This window comes from Mya arenaria, chromosome 13 (assembly GCF_026914265.1).
Source record: "Mya arenaria isolate MELC-2E11 chromosome 13, ASM2691426v1".
Taxonomy (NCBI): domain Eukaryota; kingdom Metazoa; phylum Mollusca; class Bivalvia; order Myida; family Myidae; genus Mya; species Mya arenaria.
In genome coordinates this window covers 6,389,098-6,409,439 of record NC_069134.1, presented here as the reverse complement: position 1 = coordinate 6,409,439, position 20,342 = coordinate 6,389,098, and the positions used below count along the sequence as shown (strand labels likewise).

Sequence of the window (20,342 nt, the reverse complement as noted above, 5' to 3'; positions counted from 1 at the left end):
GATTATACGACAACTCTATGGAAATATCGGCAAAGAACATAGGAGGATTCTTTTTTAAAGTGTTTGAAAGATAAAAGCGACGTTATTAAAGTTGATTTTACTCTTGTTTTACATATTTCAAGATATTTATTTCATCGGACACATCAGTCTAATGTCATTAAGTCTAATGACCGATTTCATCAAAACAATACAATCTACGGGACAAGCTTAATAAACAAATACTTTTCGATGGCCCTGTTTAAAGGCACCAAAGCCAAATAAACATTACATGCGAGACACAAAACGTCAAAAGCAACACTGCCAAACAACATAACAATCTACACAGACGACAAATGCAACGAACCAGTTTTATTTATAAATTTCGGGGCTTCCGCCTTTGAACAGCCATTGAAACAAGAGTTGACTAGGGAATTATTATGGTTGCTCAACTTCACACTTGTCCCAACATGCATTAATAATTGAATATTTTAAATGATTATCCTAATGAGAGCCGCCATCAACTAAGGCAAATACAGTAAGTTTAATAAATTAACGACAAATAACAGGCATTAGCTACGAACGAATGTATGCAGCCGATCAAAAGTACCTACTCCTAAGGACGCAAACGCTCACCTCGGTCGAAAACATACTATCTAAAACTGTATTTGAAACAAAACAGTAATAATCATTATCACATTCAAAGCATGGGTATAAGAGTACCACATGGAAGGAATATAACACTCAACTCGTAAATGTTAGTCTTTTTATTTCGTAGAGAGTTGATGAAGCATTTTATGTTTTTGTACTTTTTTGGGAATTTTGCCATAGAAATTAGAATATGCCATACCATTAGGGATTGCAATTGTATTTAGAGAGAATATCTTAATGCTTATTTTAGAGCTTTGAAAGGCTTTTCCTTCATTTTCGATGTCTAAATCTTGAACATCAATAGACTTCGATTTACTACGTAACCAGAACTGATCCATTTTCAAACATTCGCAATTTCATTAATTGTTTTGCGAGAAGCCGCAAATTTTGTAGAAAGGTTAGTGAACATTGCTGAAAATCTATGTATTGTCATATTGTAAAATATTTCGTGCTTAATTTTAGGTATTTTACATAAATAATAAAACAACAACAACAACAGCAAGAATATATTAAATCACGTGAAAAAGTTTTTATTGTTGGTGTCCTTCGAAATCACGCAGATAGGGTTGTTTCTACGAGGTAGATACCTCGATAATACATTTATATATTGCGATTTTCTCTAATGAAAGACATAAATAGCCAGCTATTTAAAATTTCGTGTGATACCGTCTGAGGTATTTTATTCTTGCATACATTTTATAATAATCAGCAGTGAATTGTGTAAAACTGGTTAATTATTTGATCTGGACATAAACAGAGAAAACATATTGATTAGTCAAATTTATAAAATAATTGCTCTCTACCAAGTAACTTCTCTAAATATACAAACTAGCCAAAGGTACAAAGGTTATGTCGTGAATAACTAACTATTCATGGTTTTATATAATTGGCTGCAGTAGTCTAGATGATGGTTGTTCTATATCATTATTGAGCATCATTACAATCTTGATACAAAACGTGTTGTATCTTTCAAGAATGAATGGATTTAATTAGAGACGAATCAAACTATTAATTTTGTTAACAAAAAGGGAAATTCATCTCCAGTTCCCCTATCTTGTGAATATGATAAATCACATTCATTTTATAATTACATGTTTTGTTTTATGTTTTAAAGAATCAAACTACAACTGAAGTAAAGCGGTTGTTCAGTGTTAAATAAATGCAATTAATGTAAGAAGTATGATTGGTATGGGTTGTGTTGTATTAGTATACCGCAACTGAACATGTTGACGTTTATGTACGAGATGTAGAAGAATATATATATTTCTTTATAATACAAAGTACAGTAGTCGGAATATCAAACATAAACCTCGTTTAATGGCACATGGTCAACGTCAAAGACAAAGAACATAAAAAAACAAACCGAACTTATTACTTTATCATCATGAAGACGCATCTTCCTTTTTGAGGAAGCGTATCTTACATTTATACCTTATATTCCTACAATATGTGTAAACCTTATATCTGGTAACGCCATATGACTTTGGCACACTTTTAAAGCATTGTTTTCAAAGAAAGGAAACAGGTCATTGAAGCTCGCGTTCAATGAAACACGAGTGTTACGTTTGATTTTAATTAGGTCATGTTGTCATAACCAACACATATCCTAACACACGTGTAAGTTGGTAGTTACCCAGTCAGAATCCTATGGGTAAAACCTAGCAAACCATATGAAACTAAAATGTACAATGTACACATACTTTGATCACGTTATGCACACAAAGAAGTCCACACGTGCATGTACCCGTACACGTAGTGTTTCGCAACCTCTCAAAACTACACCGGTATAATTTTGGTCATGTTGTATATACGTATAAACATATATGACATTTAAACAATACTCGACAAAATATTAACTGTGACAACGCATTTGCTTCAAAGCTTTACAAAGCTAATAAATACCAGTCAAAAGTGTTTTATACACATTTTTGTCAAATATAAATCTAGCAAAACTAAAAATGAACGTTGAAAATAATGTTTATTTATTTTTTTTTGAATTTACAACATTTTCATTTCCCGATAAAACAATGGAAGCGATAGGGACAAATATAATTTAGATAAGACTAATACTTAAACCAGTAATCATAGCATTAAAAATGAAGCTTTTTAATTATATGACACATGCTATATAAGATATCATTTCAAATATTGCGTACGAAAACATATAATCAAGTAAACACTGAACCACCATTGATCTCGTCGTATTCATTAAATAATGTCACATAATGTTTGTTAAATACTTAAGGGATTGGTCTTATAATTATGAAGATTACAGTAAGGCGCCACACTTCTTTACAAAACACTATCTTGTCCTACGGTAAGGCTTATATGCTGCGGTTGAATGCTCTCATGTCGGCGAACCTCTCATCAGTGGTTAAACATAGGATAAAGGAATTACTAGCCCTAGAATTGGTAATATTGCAATATCGTGCCGTGTGATTTGTCCTTCATCTCAATTGATAATTGTGTACACCAAACAGAGACAGAAGTTGAGAGATGAAAGTCAGAGTTTATAGTGACGTATTGAATGGAGAATGATATTTGAGACAAATTGTTCCCCTGTAGGGAGAAGCACATGGAAGGTCATGCACTGATATGCCATGACCATCCCGACAACAAAATAAATCATCCAAGACAGACCAAGATTGTATAAATATGGTAAAAGTAATGATGGCTATGGACAGTGAACTTGCCTCAACGGTAAATTGTGGGAGTGTGTTTTCTAAGAGATAGGAATGAAATCACAGAGCATTATGCCGGTGCAACACGGTTGCATTATCGAAAAAGCTCATGATCATATAACGTTTATTTCCGTCTGATAATGTCTATAAAAATACAGCTCATGAATTTAAAACCTGAAACGATCCAGACCGTATGCTTGCTACTGATTACCTAGTGCAAGTAAATCATGTATTGTTCTTTGAAACATTTATTGTGACAACCGTTTCCAATGAATAATCCCATTCCTATGGCTACAGTTTTGATAATTACATAAGGATATTGAAAACAATTTCTAGCTGTATAAAGAACATCAAATGCATCACATAATGCGAGAGTCTATGTTTGTTTTATTTAACATTTTAAGTAAACAAATCTGTATATAAATTGACAAAATACTGTCTATTCAAATATGACTGCTTGAGAAACATAAAAGGCTTAGCATGAAAGGTTCAGAAACAAGCTTATGCTACTTCACATTCGTGCAAATTCTAGATACAAGTGTTACTAATCTATGATATATTTTAACATTAAATTTCTAAGCCATATGTCACAGATAAAAGTTATCAAAAGGTCTAAGACAGCAGTGTTACAATGGGTCAAATTAATTGACGTTCTGCTTTTTAAATCCTTCGTGATATTTCAATAATAATGTAGTTTTGTAAGTGGTTTATTTTAATGTATATCGAAAGCAATTAGAGTACGGTATTAGCAAACGAGAAAAAGCCAAACACATGTTTGAATCTATTATTGTCTGAAGTTCAAGTTTTACGTACATCCTTTTAAATGTTCATTCTGACATAATCAATATGTTTTTGCTTTATCTGTCCCAATATTCGGCAATCAGAAAGTTAACAGTTGTATAACTGGTTTCGAAAGAACAGAGAAAGAAAAACAGCAGAAACTAGGCCAGTAGTCGAAAGTTTAGACATTAACCCCGTTCAGTGGCACATGGTCAACGCCAATGACACAGAAATTGAAAACAAACATTTACAAACCAGAAAAACGTAACATCAACACAACGATTAAAAATGGACAAACTACATATATAATAATTAAAAATACGGTGTTTATCAAGGATTGATACCGTAGTGAAATGATCAGTAAATTGTTAATTTACTGCGGGTTTAAACTTATTTGTATGTACAACCTCAAACTTTCCCATGGATCCCGGAAGAATACAGATCAACCCTCACATTTGTTTATTTAGGACAAATTAAACGCCAGTATTTCTGCGAAAAACTACAGAAACAAGTTCAGTAGCAAAACAAATAATACTTTAATCTTAAGTAGGCATTACTTTTATACAAATTAAGCTCAGATTTCCCATTTCCTGTAGCATCATTACAGGGCTTACCATTTTGAGGAATAACATCTCAAAGAAGATAATATTTGAGTGAACATCTGTGGTCAGTAAGAAAAGTCTCCAGACAATTAAGGCAGATCGATGCCATCATTAACTCTTACTGGACAAACGCTATCGCATATACAAAAAATTCTAAATTTGGTGTAGCAATGCGAGGTTGTTATATAATTAGCTTTGGCAAATCTTTTCTTACACTCAAAGACTTCAAAAAATCACAATACCAATAATGTGGAGCCACGGTTTTAAGGTATTAATAATTTATGTCGGAAATATTATGAATTTTCAACCACCAAACAGTGAAATATTACAAATTCACTTACTGACATACCAGATTTCTATGTTAAAAAAGGATCTTCATAAAATGGCAAATCGAATAAAGAAATATATATCAGAGTTACACATATGTGAGACTATTAGACAGACAATGTAAACATTGCTTAAAAGACATCCGGTCATGGGACGTGATTTGGCTACATAACTGTCAATGACAAATTGTAAAATGAAATGCTGACACATATTTAAACACTTGACAAATATTAAATACTTATGTGCAAAACAGCACAAACAAGCTCAGTAGCAAAATGCTTAAACAGAACCCCGTTTAATGGCACCGGGTAAGCGCGAAAGACATAGAACACAGAAACAAAAAATCACAAACAAGAAACATGAAACAACACCACAAAACTCCACAAAGAGCACAGTGCATGTATACTATATTAAACAAGTATTTATGTTTATCAAGGATTTTTAGGTACCGCCTTGGAAAGGTCAGTAAAATGTAAATTGAATGGGTGTTTAAACCAGTTTATGTGCACAACCTCACTATTATCCCAACAGTCCCTGCCTTACTCTTTCTCCGACTTTGCCAGTAGCCTGTAGCATCCACGTTTAGAGACCTTCCTCATACACAACGTTTTGGAGGTAAACCATCCATAAAAACATATTGGTGCAATGAATAGTGGTAAAATGCCAGGAACAATATAAATATCTGTTACACATTCTCAGAAAAACATACGTTGTAGTACAGCTTATCTCCATTTGTTGTTACAGCTAGCGGATAAAAAGTATCTTCCATGGCCGAGAGTGTAAGATAAGTTCATTCCGACCCGAGCGTCGGGTGTTTTGCGGAAACGAGGTTTACCGAGCTTCCGCAAAACACCCTGCACGAGGGTCGGGATGAACCTATCCTACACGAGCGGCTATGGTAGATGCTTTTTTCCCACCTCAGTTAAACAAAATTAAGTAAACATGTATTTTTTGCTGGAACTCTTTTATGTTTAGTGAAAATAATTTCGTATGGATATGCGATAATTCGTGGTTGTCATGGATATGCACGCAGTGATTTTGATTATGTTAATGGTCAAATCGGTCTTTAAATAGTTCTAAGTTCTCGCTAATCTCAAGAATTGATTTTTTTAAAGTAAAAAATGATTGTATTTTACGGACAAGATCATGGTTTTTCAACGTATAGAAAATATGTTCGTTCGAGAAATGTACCCAATGAACTTTTAAAACCAAGGCTTCTGTTTTAAATATGCAATTCTTTTAAAATGCTGATGGTTATGAAAGGTCGAATTTCAAATGTCACCAATAAGATGTTCCAATAATACATATATGAGTAGGTCAAACTGATAATTGGCCTCAAATGTCAGTCTGAATTGGACAGTTCGATTTATCAGAATTGCAAGTGACTCAATCTTTGCTTTCAACACTCACTCAATCACATTCAATAATCTGTTTGTTCGTGTGATTATAAAAAAGTTATCAAATGCGATTTATCAACGTTTCATGAAGTCAAGCCTGTTTCCAACAGAATGGAATTCACAGAGACAAGCCAAGCAGGTAAAAAATGAAATTAATAAAAAATGCATGAACTCATAAGTATGTGGTCCGTAAAATTATACAAGCTACGGTTAAGAAATAAGGATGAGACAAAAAGAAATCGTGTCCGGTAATAAGGCAGTTATTATGTTTGGTCTTTTCATTCTATGAAAAAGATCAATCCGAACAAAATAGTCTCAACATAATAAATATATTTAAATGATTAAACGTAATTCATCTCTAAAACTGTAACAATTATCGGATACATTCTAATTTCATTTTCTAATTAAAGCTTTCATCCTCAGATAATCTTTGCTAATACTTGCCAATTATCCATAAGTTATAATTCTGATCAGGATCCATTCTTCGACGATGGTATGGGAACACACATTTTGCTATACGGAAAACCTCAGAAACTGCCTTTTATACAAAACAAGAACATCTGTAGTGATGTACAAACATTATTGTATTTAAATTCAGAGCCAATTAAAAGATTGATTTGTTACATATATTTCATACCCTATATAATGTGTTATTTGGGAACTTCCGTAAGGCACAGTATGAAAAATAAAGTTTTTCTTGTTCTTGTTTGTTCGAAATGACCGAAGATGGTTTCATTGGTCTGAACGGTAAGCTAGTTAGAAGTTTGAATTGAAGCTTTAGAAATTGGCAAACGTTTTGGACAACCTATCCAGTATCGACACTACATTCAGCTAGTTTTCTTATTCAATGTCCTTTGGAAACATCTCGAATCCCAGTGCGTTGTGTTTGCGGTGATTATTTTCTTCTTTTTTGTGCATCTTACGTTCCGACACTTTTATCAACAATAGTCTTTTCTTTGTATGCATGCAATTTATAACCAAATGGTCTAGTTTATTCAATTGTGAATCAAAACTTAAACATAGTGTGGTTCTAAACACCTAAGTGTAGGTATATGGTATATATAGTACACTACGTATTTACTGAATGTTTTCTACAATGTAGAATTTATGACATTATATCGTTTAAAAACGTATACTCAGTGTATCTAAAATCATAGCAATGCTTTAAACTGCCAGGAAATAAAAGCATTTTAAGTCATTGGGCCGATTACTCCTACATTTTTTTTAAGTTAGCAACTTGATAATTGACGTCGTTGTTAGTTTTTACTCGCGAAATAGTTAATTATATTCTCACATATTGAAATATTAAAAGTACAACAGCAGGTCACAAGTGTATCTCGAGCAGTAACGAGTTGAAAGCTGAAATTATGACGTTAACAACGTTGTTAACTTTAACAAATTTCTGAATAAGTATTTGCACACTTTTTTCAAGTGTATCGATGCTAACTTATTATACTGTGGTTTTTCGTTTGGTCACTATCTATAAGAAATATATGGGTATAAAATAAATACCTCTCGAAAGATTATACTAATTAGCTTCTCGAAATAAAATACACAAACATACTTTATTTTATTTTTTAAAGAACGATATTTGTTTTTGATATGTTATAAAAGATTTATATATATAAATAATTGTAATCTTAAACATGAATTAAATTGTAGAGTACCGCTGTGAATAAGATACGCACTTTCAAATGGATTGCCGTTTCGGAGGGCTAGGGAATGAAACCCCATTGTGGAAAAAACAGTCAGAAACAAATGTTAAACTAAAGACACATAGAATACCGTGCAACCTACCGAGCGACTGCTATAGTGACGAGGAAGTTGTTGGTGACAGTCCACATGCGCTGGTTCGGCACTATGACGAGCAACACGAGGATGTGGCTCACCAGTGACGTCACAAAGATAGGTACGTCATAGACAGCAGGGCGATGGTAATTGGGTCATCGAGTGTTAGCTGAGTGCTCTTAAAGTCGTTAAACACGGATGCCCACAAGTCATTGTTTTCCTCCAGTGCAGGATCATCCAAGTATGAACTTATTTTAGAGAAAACATTGCAATTGTCGACGTATTCCGATTGGCATGGTTGTTCACATCTTAAGTCAATATTCCCTTTTCATTTGAATAACTTAAAAAGTTAAAACATTACAAAACATATTTGGAGCTTGTTTTTCTACTAGTCCTGACTATATGATTAGCAGTCTATTGTATCAAGTAACAGCTTTATTATGCTTTGGACTTAATTTGGATATTTATGCAAAAAGCAACAGAAACAAGCTCAGTGGCAAAATGTTTAAACATAGACCCGTTACTTGCCAGTTTCAAGAGGATCATTTTATACTGATTTCCATCCGGTATCAAATTGTATGTTCTGCTGAAGAATGGGAAACTGAAATAAATGAAGACAGTTAACATGCAAAATATCAGCCTCGATTCGTCCTGGATGTATTTGCCACTCATAAGATTATGATCATTAAAGTAGAGATTGTAGAAGATTGCTTTCTGTTAAAATCAGAATCCTGTAATGTGTCTCAATCTAGTTATGGTATCATTGTAATACGGTTTCATTTTGCTGATTACCATTACCAAGTACCATTTAGAATTAAATGAAGCTTAAATGATCGTACTAAGGTATGGGCAGGTTATACTGTAGGGCAGCGGCTGTCTGTCTAAATATCTTTTTATTGTAAGATGTTTCAGTCTCTACAATTGTTTAAACTAATACATGCGATTATATTTTTCTTGTTCACTGTAGGACTCCACTGGAGTTTTGAGCTGTTCTTCTATGTTTCTTGTTTGTGATTTTGTGTTCTATGTCTTTGGCGTTTGCCCAGTGCCACTAAAGTGGAAAGACTTCTATCAAATCGGAGCTGGTTACATATTTGATTAAAAAACTCATCTTGCAAATGCTGCTAAAGCAGTTGTTTTACTCAAAGGTGAATTATTTCTAATAGCTGCACATAAAGATTCATAAATTTGATTGTACACCAAAATATTTTAAAACATTATATTCAATATATAGCTTTTAATGCTTGCTATTTATATATGGTCAGGCCCAACCCCCAAATCAATTATGATGGCCAAGGGTGCAGGAATTGTTGAGTTACTCGGATAGCCTTTTCGCATTCAAGTTTATTGTGACCATAACCTTTGAACTGATTACTCCTAAAATCAGTTGGGGTTATCTTCTAGTCAGGCTAAGCCTCCATGTCAAAATTAATGACTATAGGTCCAGGCACTATCGAGTTATCATCTGACAAGCTTTCATGTGACCTTGACCTTTGACCCGAAGAGCCCTAAATTTGATTGTAGTCATCTACTGGTCAGGGCTAACGTTCTTGTCAAGTTTGTTGACCATGGCTCTAGGAAATGTTGAGTTAACACCCGGACAAGCTTTGGTCTTCGATGGACGGACCGACCCTCCGACCGACACTTGCACAGCAATATTCCCCTTGAACAATCGGCCCCTTATTTTGGATTACAAAGAGAAGAACAAATGTTTCCGTTCTGCGATTGTTAAATTTAGACGCCACTTGAACGATTCCCTAGGCGCACAAAAGTACAAGTTATTTGTTTGTAATACATGTATGTATTTGAGTGTGTATAAACATTGAAAACTGACTTTGTAGAATTAGAATTTGAAATTGATAGATTGTAATGTGAAGTGAGATATCAGTTTTAACTGTATGATACCTAGAGAAAAAAGAAATCTATTCAAAAAAAGTTATCAGTCAAATATTACGATATTTAAGACTTGATATTTCACATACATATTGACTGTGTTATGAACCATATGGGTTCTAATTAGCATTTACAGAAGTCTAACCTAAAATGGCTGTTGAAAGTAAGAAATGGCGTACACTTTCTTGTTATTTATGCGTCGCAATGGCGTCCTCCGGGTTGTTTGCATCCATTTACAATACCAAATAAAATGGCACAAAGTTTTAATAAATGTAATTTTATCTTTTCATGTTGTGAACTATTCTGATGATGCTTCATGTGAGAGAGGAAAAAACAATAAAGACGCAGAGAAGGTCAAATCATTTTTGCAACAATTGTCACGACTTATTCATCGAAGAAAACAAAAACTAAAACACATCTGTTTGAAAGCGAAAGAATTAAAAATCTCTTGTACCCGTTACAGTTCTTATTAGGTAGCTTGACGTAATGCGTATGTGTGGTGCTATTGAGTGCCGTGTATAAATCAGGAGTCATAATTGTATATGAAGTTATATTTATGTTACAATCAATGTTTCCTTGTGTCTATCGTGTTTTACAATTGCTCTGACCGTTTTCTTAAAACTGTGTTTTACTTAACGACACATGGTTATGTTTATTTTTTACAGTTAAAACACTGAAGTGAAAGCAATCTGCATTGTATAACAAAGAAGTCTGCCTGTTGCAGATATAATTCAATGTCAGCAAACATACATAAACCTGTTGTCTTTATACTCGGGCGATCAAAATCTCTTTGAATACGGTATAGCATGCAACGATGGATAAGACAAACCAATTCTTTGAAAATAGTATTTACATAAATATAATTATGTAATATTAAACAGCTCAAAGATGAAAGAGTCTTGACCTCGAAAATTACCTACATGGACTGACTGGTTAGAACAAGATGAAAACTCTACAACGGTCTACGACGCATATTTCGTCACAAAACACCTGCTGTATTACGTATGACACACTCAAAACTGGCCTAGGAATTTCACCAAATATATGTGGAGTACTAGTGGTGAGATGTAAGGGAAAGGGGCTTACAGTGTTGATTAAAGCGCTCTTTCGCCTTCGCAATAAGGACTACGATATAATTAATCGGCACCAGACCTAAACAAAATGATCATGAAAATGTCAAAGCTACATATCATAATCGTCAAGCACAGCACGATGTCTACTAAAATTACACCGAAACACTGATGCAAGGCACACCAAACAACAAAGAGAGAAGGCAGAGCTACGTTTAATTCCATTGGCTGAAATATATTATTGTTTTTATTGTTCTTCGGAATTATTTTCGTGTTGTTTCTTTCCTTGTTGCAAAGTAGTTCTATTTATGCTAATGTGTTCAGCAATGATAGGCCAGGATAAATAATCATGTTATTGAGAAAGTAACGTGGATTTTTTATTATTACATGGGCTCCATGTATTTATTGCACATGCTATGTATGGTAACACAGTTTTTTTTATATCGTTGTATCCATCTAATTCCACCAGTCAGTTTGACCGAATTTTGTGCATTTTATGTCAAATATGTTGAATACATTAGACTCTATATTGCCAGATTATGACCTGTACCACATAAACAATAGCGAGTCATTATAAAACGTTCAAAACAGTGTTAAATAAAAACCAAATACCCCGTAAACTCTTGTTTTAAGTTATTGATAATGAAATTTAATGAATAGCCGTTGGCTTGTTGTCTTGTTACATGGTGTGTTTCTCTTTTAGTGTTTGTTAGACCGTTTGTCATGTGTTCATGTGCTTCTAAACAGGTTGTCCAAAAATAGCGTGTATAAGTTTTCACCAGTTTTATCTCGCCCTTTAATATAATAAAAACAGCTTTCAAAGTTAACGAATATTTACCTACTCATATCAATCTTATTATTGCTTAGTGTAATTTGAATTAGCCGTAACCAGCTTGATCTTTACTGTCTGCGTCGAGCAAGAAATACCCGTTGGAATGAATATTATGGGTATGTATCTTAAAAATGTTTTGTAACGAGAAACCCTTAGTGGAAGGATGTTTCGAGAAAGTGGGTAAGCAGATTTGACTTTTTAATATCGAGTGAGGGGCAGGGGGGAACTTTAGAATAATGATTAATGACAGAAAAGCAACAGTGCTTTTTGCGGTACATGTGATATATTCTTAAGAAATGTGGAGATTCATATCGATGGCTGTGTCCCTCATTCGAAATCACCTTCATATCGATATATCGAATCACCGATATATGTGCGGTTATTTATTATATATTTTACATAATCTTTTTCCACTCTATGTTCCCGTTAGAACCTGCCTGGTTTTATCGAGACATGAATCAGTTTCCCCGTGTCTTTATTTCAGCGGTCGATGAGATCAAGTTACTCCAATGGGCTGACATAGATAGGTATGTTGAACGCTCAAGGGTCATTTTCATGTCCATAAGTAAACCTTGTTTTCTAGTTTTGGTAGCACGTCTGATTTTCATATTACCTTTAAATTAATTGTATAGATCTACGGATCACGTATGGCTTTCAAATCGGAGTCATTTCCTTTCCAATAGTGTACCAAAGTGTCCGAACCAGACCTTGACTATGGGCAAACAAACATGAGAGAAATAACCCTGTCCAGGTCGTCATTTTCCAGCCTTAGAATACAAAGATATCGCGGCTATCTCGAACGACTCTTTAGTTCATAAGCGCTCATGTTTGACAAGCCAACCCGAGGGAAATCCCCTCTATTTCCTGATAGAACTGTTGATTATCATACAAAAGAACAGCAAAATATACACTTTTCTGGTCCTAGGTCTTTATTCACTACATCTTGAGTCTGAAAATCGTTATTTTTTTAATTAACAATAGATCGTGAATATCATTCCTTTTTTCCATTTAATTAAAAAAAAAATAAACCACAAGTTCTTTAATGCCCTTGACAACATTAAATATACGTTTAAACACAATGCAAAGTAATCTAGTTTTAACTGCATGGTGACCTATATTGATTAAAATGAGCTATGTTTCTACTTTTTTAGTTTGTATTTGAAAAGATGTTTAAAGTTTGTCCTAGGACTTTCTATTTTTTCAATGTATAGAAATTTAAGAATAAACAAGATAATTTGAGAGTTAATGAGTTTTGTAGAATGTTCAGAAACTTTTTTTGTTTTGGTAAGATAGGTCAAATTTTCTGATTTGCGATTTACCTTTGTGAAACGTTTAGTTGATAAATTGTGTTGTTGTTTAAAATTTGTTTCTGGTTGCTCTTTGTCTTTTGCGTTTGGTTATCGTAACAGAACGCACGATAAAACTTGCATGTAAACCTTTAACCAAATACTAAAATAAGAAAGCTCAATTTCAATTTAAATTCATCCAGTGTATTCCAATACTTGAATGCTCAATAACCCTAGGGACACAATGAAGTTTTGTATTCACATGGGTGTTACATAGATTTTGGCATAACAGTCGCCAAGCAGGCACGCAAAACATTCCCAAGCTGTAGCAACGTTGTAAAAGCCCCCACAGAAGCGAGCATCAATGCTTTCTTCTCACCTTTGTCTCGAATGTTTCGTGTTGTGCATATAGCACGTGTCAAATGTTCTTGAATTGCCACAGAAAATATTCCAAGGATGGTTAAGCGTTTAAAGGGCATGTGAGGACAATGATACAATGAAAGCTACAGGGACATGCCCATTAGTAAACTTCTTCAAGGAAAACACGTTTAATTGCACAAGGCTATGGCCGAAAATGCACTGAACGAAAAACCCAAAACATACAAACACACAACCCCACATGGTCACACATGCCTTTTAAATAACTCTATCAAGAAATACTGGGGTTACCACTAAGTTAAAGTAGCTGTGGTTTAAAGGAGGTGACACTAGCCAATAGAGAAACAATTATTTCAACGTGTTTTTTTTTGAAAGCTTACATTTACCAGTCAAAAGTGTTTTGATTTTTCATCATTTACGTCCTATTTCATTGTCCGATTACACAATGAAAACACAAGTGACAAATAGACATGTTAAACATGTTGTCAAAACTTTTCAAATAAAGCTTTTATTATTATATTAAACAAGTTAAATATGACATCATTGTCGCGTGACGAAATCATGTAATCAGGTAAATGCTGAACGGTCACTGATCTCGTCGTATTCATTCTAATGTCACTAAATATATGATGAATACTTAAGAGATTGATCTAATTATCTTAAGGATTACAGTAAAGCGCCACACGTCCTAACGAAACATTATCTAGCGCCGCGGTAAGGCTTATATTTGACAGCTGAAGGCTCTCATGTCGTTGAACAAATCATCATTGGTTCAATATAGGATGAAAGAATTACAAGACTTGGTATTGGGAATATTGCCAACTCGTTCCGTGTTATTTGCCCTTTATCTCAATTGATAATTGTTTACATAAACAGGGATTGCAGTTAACAGTAACGAATGGTATGGAGTGTGATATTTGAGAACAATTGTTCTCTCTTTAGTGAGAAGCACACGGAGGTTCATGCATTAATATGTCGTGACGGTCCCGATAACAAAACAAATCATCGCACACAGACCAGTTCAAGATGGTACAAATACGTTAATGAATGCTATAGATACGCTTTCCCATAAATATGATTATTAAAATGTCTGAAGTTCTAGCTTTTACGTCATGTTATTAAAATGTATGTGTTTTTTATGTATTGGTTAATAATCAGAATTTTCAGAACGTTGACTAGAGGATGTTATGGGTCTTGAACATGTTTCGGGTGCTCAGTATTTATTAGCAAATTTACAGAAACAAGACTGTCCAGTAGTCGCGAGCTAAAACATAAACCCAGTACAATGGCACAGGGTCAACGCTAATGACACAGAACAGAAAAACAAACATATACAAACCAGAAACACGGAGCAACAATACACACTTCATGATCACTACTAACACACTACATATTACAATATATAAAACTAGGGGGTTTAACAAGGATTGAAACCGCCTTGTACGGTCAGTTAAATGTAAATTTTCATGAGGTTTTATCTAGTTTGAGTGAACAATCGCATATTTCCCGAAAAGCCCGAATTAAGAAAACCGAAACTTGTTAAATTTTGCCAATGTATGCATTACCTTAAGGAACCGTAAAGATATGAAACTCTATCAACAGACGAAGGAATACAATACACAGTATCTTATACACACTCTTTTCAAAGATATGATGCAGTTATGGTTTAAAACGATAAAACATAATCAACCCTCACTCATTTGTTGAAAAAACAACCAATTTTAACTGTCGTATACGCCTAATCAGAATGTGCATGAATCCACAGGACGCATTTCTTCCTTTCACAATGTTATGTCAAATAAGCTCAGATTTCCAATTTCCTGTACCATTTTAACGGGGATTACCATTTTTCTTAGGAATTACATCTCAAAGTAGAGAATATTTTAGCGAACATCTGTGGTCCTTTTGACAATGCTCCAGAAAATTAAGGCAGATCGATGCTAGCTTTGACCTCTTACTGGACAGACGCTAACGCATAGGATTTCCATATTTGGTGTGGCAAAGACGGGGTTATTAACTTTGGTAAACAGCTCTTCGTACACTTTAATATATCAAACACTCACAATAACATAAATGTTTAGGATTCCTGACCTTAATACCACAATATGACGCCACGGTTTTAGTTTAATTTAGTTCTGAAAGATTATCAATTTTAGCCAACAGCTATTTAAGTATAACCTATTCACTTTCATGACCCCATTTTGCCGCAAACAACACACATCATTATATACCAGAGTTTTATGTTTCAATAAAAAGGTTTACCATGAAATGGTAATTCCAAAAAAAGAAAATAATCATCAGAGTAATAATCACATTGATAGTGACAAATTTATAAACTTATATGCTGACACACATTAAAACACTTGATCAAGATTAATACCTGCATAACTCTTTCTTTGACTATGCAAGCTAGAAATCATACCATCAACTGTTAGAGACCTTTCTCATTCACAAACGTTTTAGAGGTAAACCATATTTAGCCACTAAATACCCTAAAACGTACATATATGCCTTTTGTATATCACAAAGCGTTCAAATATACGCAATTGTAAATTATCGTCCGTTTGGAACTTTTACATTTACATTTTGACCACGTTCTACTTGAAGGAAATCGCCTCGTTTGAAGAACCTCCTTCGTTTACCATAAACAAAAGAATGTTTACAATTTTATATTCAAAATGCGATGAATAGTGGTAAAATGCAAGCAAAATAAAATAAAACCAGTAACATCTGTTACACATTTTCTGGAAAACATATTCCATAGTACATCTAATCCACATTTGCTTTAAACATTTAACGGATATCATATTTTGTAATAAAATGGAATTCCAAAATATTTCTGATAGATATTGAATGAAACGGTAGTTGTGTCTTATGAAGGTATCAACTAATGTTCGATTTGATTAGCGACAAGCAAATACTTTGGAAAATCCATTTGTGTATGCTTGACAGGCCAGGACAGTATTATATAATAGAAAAGTCGATACACATTTCAAAATTTGAAAAAACTATGCTTAGCGATGCTTCTTACTTATGTTGTTTTGTAGTGGGATAGATGTGCCAAGTGTTTTAGATTAGTGTAATGGTTATTTTAGTTATTATCAAACATGCACAGTATGTTCGTGTTGCTATCATTGTATAGTACATATAATTCTTTCATACAGGCAGCCGTTTTCTGGAACCGGATTGTAATCTTTATCGCAAAATGAAATTTTACGTATTGAAATAGCAATATAAAATTAAGTGTCCATCTTTAGGTGATGAATTATGACTTTGCATTAACTTACAACTTATTGCTAAGGCGTATCCGCCCAGGGAACATCCAGTCCTGTCATGTGCATTTCCCAACGGTAACCTGGGAGTTTGATTCCTTCAAAACATATTGAAATTACTTAAATCATGGTGAAAACTAGTTGCATAGAATATAACGTGTTGACGAATATTACTTTTGATAACATCTAAACATGAAAATTCAAGTTTACAGAAACCATTAGGAATATGTTTTTATCAGTTAGTACTTTGCGCATGAACATTTTTTTCTGGTTACAGAGATTATGAGATCCATTGCCAAGAAAAATATCAACACTTTCTTTCGCTTATCTCAAGATTGGACAGTTTAGTTATCAGTATTGCAAGTTTCTGCCTCTCGAAATGTTATATAATCTGTATGCTCATTTGATTACAAAATATATCTAAAATGCATTATATCAACATTACAGGAAGTCAAGCCTGTTAGCAAAACAATGGAATTCACCGGGACATGTCAAGCAGTTAAACATTTAAGATAACATAAATGCATGAAATCATAATTATGTGATTCCAAAACTCATACAAGGTACGGTTAAAAAAATAAGATAAGACAAGAAAAAGTAAAACAATCATTATATTTGGCCTTCTGCTGCTAAATTAAAGATGGTCTCTATTTTTCCTTAGCATAATAACTTTATTAACGATTATATGTAATATATCTTAAAACTGTAGCAATTATTGGAAACATTCTCATTTAATTTTAGTGTTTTTCACCAATTAAAGCTTTCATCATAGGACTTTCTTAGCTTATACTTGCCAATGATCCATACTTTATCATTTTCAGGACCTATTCATGAATGTTGGTTTGTGAACAAACATATTTGATATATGGAAGACCTCGTACAACTGTCGCTTATACAAAACAAAAAATAAATCTATAGTGATATACACACATATGTTTTTGGTAAAAAGTTAGAGAAAATTAGAATAAAACGATCGCTGTGATACAGATGTTTCATACAATGTACCTCATGGTAAATTCTGTAATGCACAGTATGCAGCCATGATGTATTTCTGGTATAATATTTTGTTTGAAATGACCAAACATTGTTACATTGGATTGATCGGAAATGAAACCTAGTTGTGTTCTTTCGAAATTGGCAAGCTTTTCGAACAACCTGTAAAAAAATCTCAAATCACAGTGCGTCTGTTTGTAGTGAGGTTTTCATTGCTTTACAAACCAGAGCAGTAACGAGTTGAAGTTAACAACGATGACCTTAAAAACGTTTTACAAAGATCTGAAGAATTGAACCGGGGGAATGATGTGTGTAAATATGTGGCACACGTTATTTTAAACATTTCGATGTTTACTCTATTTGATATAGTGTGGTTATGTGTTTGGATACTATCTATAAACAATGTATTGTTTTGAAATTAGTATAACTCATAATAAGAACTAACTTCTGTGAATGAAATCTAGAACCATACTTTTAAACGCATTTTTTATTAAGATTGTGTTTTAAAATATTAAAGATATAAAATTATATTAAGCTTAAACATAAATTAGTTTGATGAGTATCGTTTCTGTTTAAATTAGTTTGATGAGTATCGTTTCTGTTTAAAATACACACTTTCAATAGGAATGCCGTTTCGAAAGGCCACGGAATGAAAAACTTGAGTGGAAAGAACAGTCAGAAACAAATACTAAACAACAGAAGCATATAATACTGGGTATCCTACCGAGCAGGTCGGCGACAGCTAGGTTGACGAGGAAGTTGTTGGTGACTGTCCGCATGCGCTGGTTCGGGACCATAACGAGCAGCACGAGGATGTTGCCCACCAGTGACGTCACGAAGATAGGGACGTACAGTGACAGCAGGACGATGGTGATTGGGTCATCGAGTGTCAGCTGAGTGCTCTTGAAGTCATTCAACACGGATGTCCACAATTCAATGTTTTCCTTCAGTACAGGGTTATCAAAGTATGAACTTAGATTCGATGACACATTAAAATTGTTGTAGTATTCCGATTGAAGTGACATGTTTGTGTAATTCTTATGTCAATATTCCCTCTTCATTTAAATGATTTAAAAACTGAATATATTACCAAACACATTTAGAGCCTGTTTTATAGCAGCCTTAAACTATTTGATGAGCAGTCTAATGTATCCGTTATGGCTTTATTGTGCTTAGGACTGTTTTTGAACCAAACAAGAAAACATAATCGCGTGTATTAGTTTAATCAATTATTGGGACTACAACATCAAACAAGAATAACGTATTAAGACAGACAGCCGCTGCACGACCGTATTATTCGATATGTCCTATAATAAGATCATTTAAGCTTCATTTACTTCTTTTGATAATGTTCCGCAAAATGAAACCGTATTACAGTGATACCATAACAAGATTGTGACATATTACAGGATTACAATTTCAACAGTAAGCAATCGTCTACTATCGTTACTTTAATGAGCAAAATCTAATAAGTGACAAATCCATCATAGACGAATGGCAGCTGATTGATTGTATGTTAACTGTTTTCATGTAAGTTTCCCATTACTCAGCAAAACATACAGTTTGATGCCGGTCGGATATCGGTTAAAATGAACCTCTTGAAGCTGGCAATGGAGTGAAAGGACTTCTCTAAAATCGGAGCTGGTTTCATATTGGATAGGACAACTAAATTTGAAGTGCTGCTACAGCAGTTGTTTTAACCATATATGAACTCATGCGAAAAAAATATTATTAACGGTATAATAAACTCTTTATATTTCAAAATAATATATTGAACATACAACTTTCAACGCATCGTATTGATATTTTGAGTTGTAGAAAACATATATAGGAACAACTTTAGCTGCATAAAGCATTTTTAAATGTTAGATTGTGTGTATGTACACAACTAGATAAAAGGATGAACACCTAATTCTGAGATGGAGATATATAGATAACAATCACTATATGAATACTATCAGACATATTTTTGAGTTAAATTATAGGCGAGTGCTGAGAGTGATTATTTCAGAACACCTTATGAATGTAAAACCACACTGCTGAGGCTGGTAAAATACTGGAAAAAGAAGTGAACAAATATGTAGGTAAAGTTCCAATGGACCTCTCAAATTCATTCGAGTGCCTGCTCCATTTTCGCATCTAAGACAAGCTAAATGCATATGGTCTCTCACCCATAGCATTATAACTTATGCACTTAGACTATTTTACAAACAGAACGCAATGGGTCAAACTTTGTCAAATTTCGAGTGAGCGGGACTCCATCCATTTATTAAGTGCCTCTATTTTTTCTACCAACTACCCTACCATGCAATTCTGGTTTTCCAACCATTCTATCTTCAATATTTGCTGTTTAAAAAATATACTTCTATTATGCTAATTTATCTATACTATTGAAAGACTTTTACAATGGTATGTC

At 33.7% G+C, this 20,342-nt stretch overlaps 1 protein-coding gene across 1 annotated transcript in view; it reads right to left on the bottom strand.

Moving 5' to 3' along the window:
* The window catches only part of LOC128213830 (uncharacterized), a 49,495-nt gene extending 30,544 nt beyond the window's left edge, over nucleotides 1-18,951 (bottom strand). Inside the window, exons 1-2 of the mRNA XM_052919890.1 lie at nucleotides 18,651-18,951; nucleotides 17,939-17,951 (exon numbers count right to left, since the gene is read on the bottom strand). Coding sequence (XP_052775850.1) covers nucleotides 17,939-17,951; nucleotides 18,651-18,951 — 314 coding nt within the window. The remainder of the gene's footprint in view (nucleotides 1-17,938; nucleotides 17,952-18,650) is intronic.
* Between the last annotated feature and the right edge of the window lie 1,391 nt (nucleotides 18,952-20,342).